The sequence below is a fragment of the Nestor notabilis genome, unplaced genomic scaffold, assembly GCF_000696875.1.
Source record: "Nestor notabilis isolate BGI_N333 unplaced genomic scaffold, ASM69687v1 scaffold22100, whole genome shotgun sequence".
Classification (NCBI taxonomy): Eukaryota; Metazoa; Chordata; class Aves; order Psittaciformes; family Psittacidae; genus Nestor; species Nestor notabilis.
Genome location: NW_009912732.1, coordinates 2,698 through 3,000, shown reverse-complemented (window position 1 = coordinate 3,000; position 303 = coordinate 2,698). Strand labels below are relative to the sequence as shown.

Genomic DNA, 303 nt, shown 5'->3' with positions numbered 1-303 from the left:
CCAATCTGGCCGGGCCGCCAGTGTGCGCGGGCACCCCTCAGGCTCCTCGGAGACCACGTCGCCCTCCTCGGACCCTGGCATTGAGGCTGACCTCACCAGCAGGACCACCAAACCCTTCCTGCCCGGCGGCCGGCATGGAGAAGACCTGAGCTCACCTGGCTCCGACTCGGATGTGGAGGGGGAGATCGAGGCGGCCTTCGCTGGTGGGCGCCTGGTCAGCAACATGATCTCCTCCATCTCAGAGACGGAGCTGGACCTGAGCAGCGACAGCAGCAGTGGCAGGGGCCCCCCCCCCCCCCCACC

The 303-nt window shown here is 69.0% G+C and overlaps 1 protein-coding gene across 1 annotated transcript in view; it reads left to right on the top strand.

Moving 5' to 3' along the window:
* Positions 1 to 4: 4 nt before the first annotated feature.
* MAPK8IP2 (mitogen-activated protein kinase 8 interacting protein 2) overlaps positions 5 to 303 on the top strand; it is a gene marked incomplete at both ends in the record, with an annotated part of 2,993 nt that continues 2,694 nt past the window's right edge. Inside the window, one exon of the mRNA XM_010021116.1 lies at positions 5 to 278. Coding sequence (XP_010019418.1) covers positions 5 to 278 — 274 coding nt within the window. The remainder of the gene's footprint in view (positions 279 to 303) is intronic.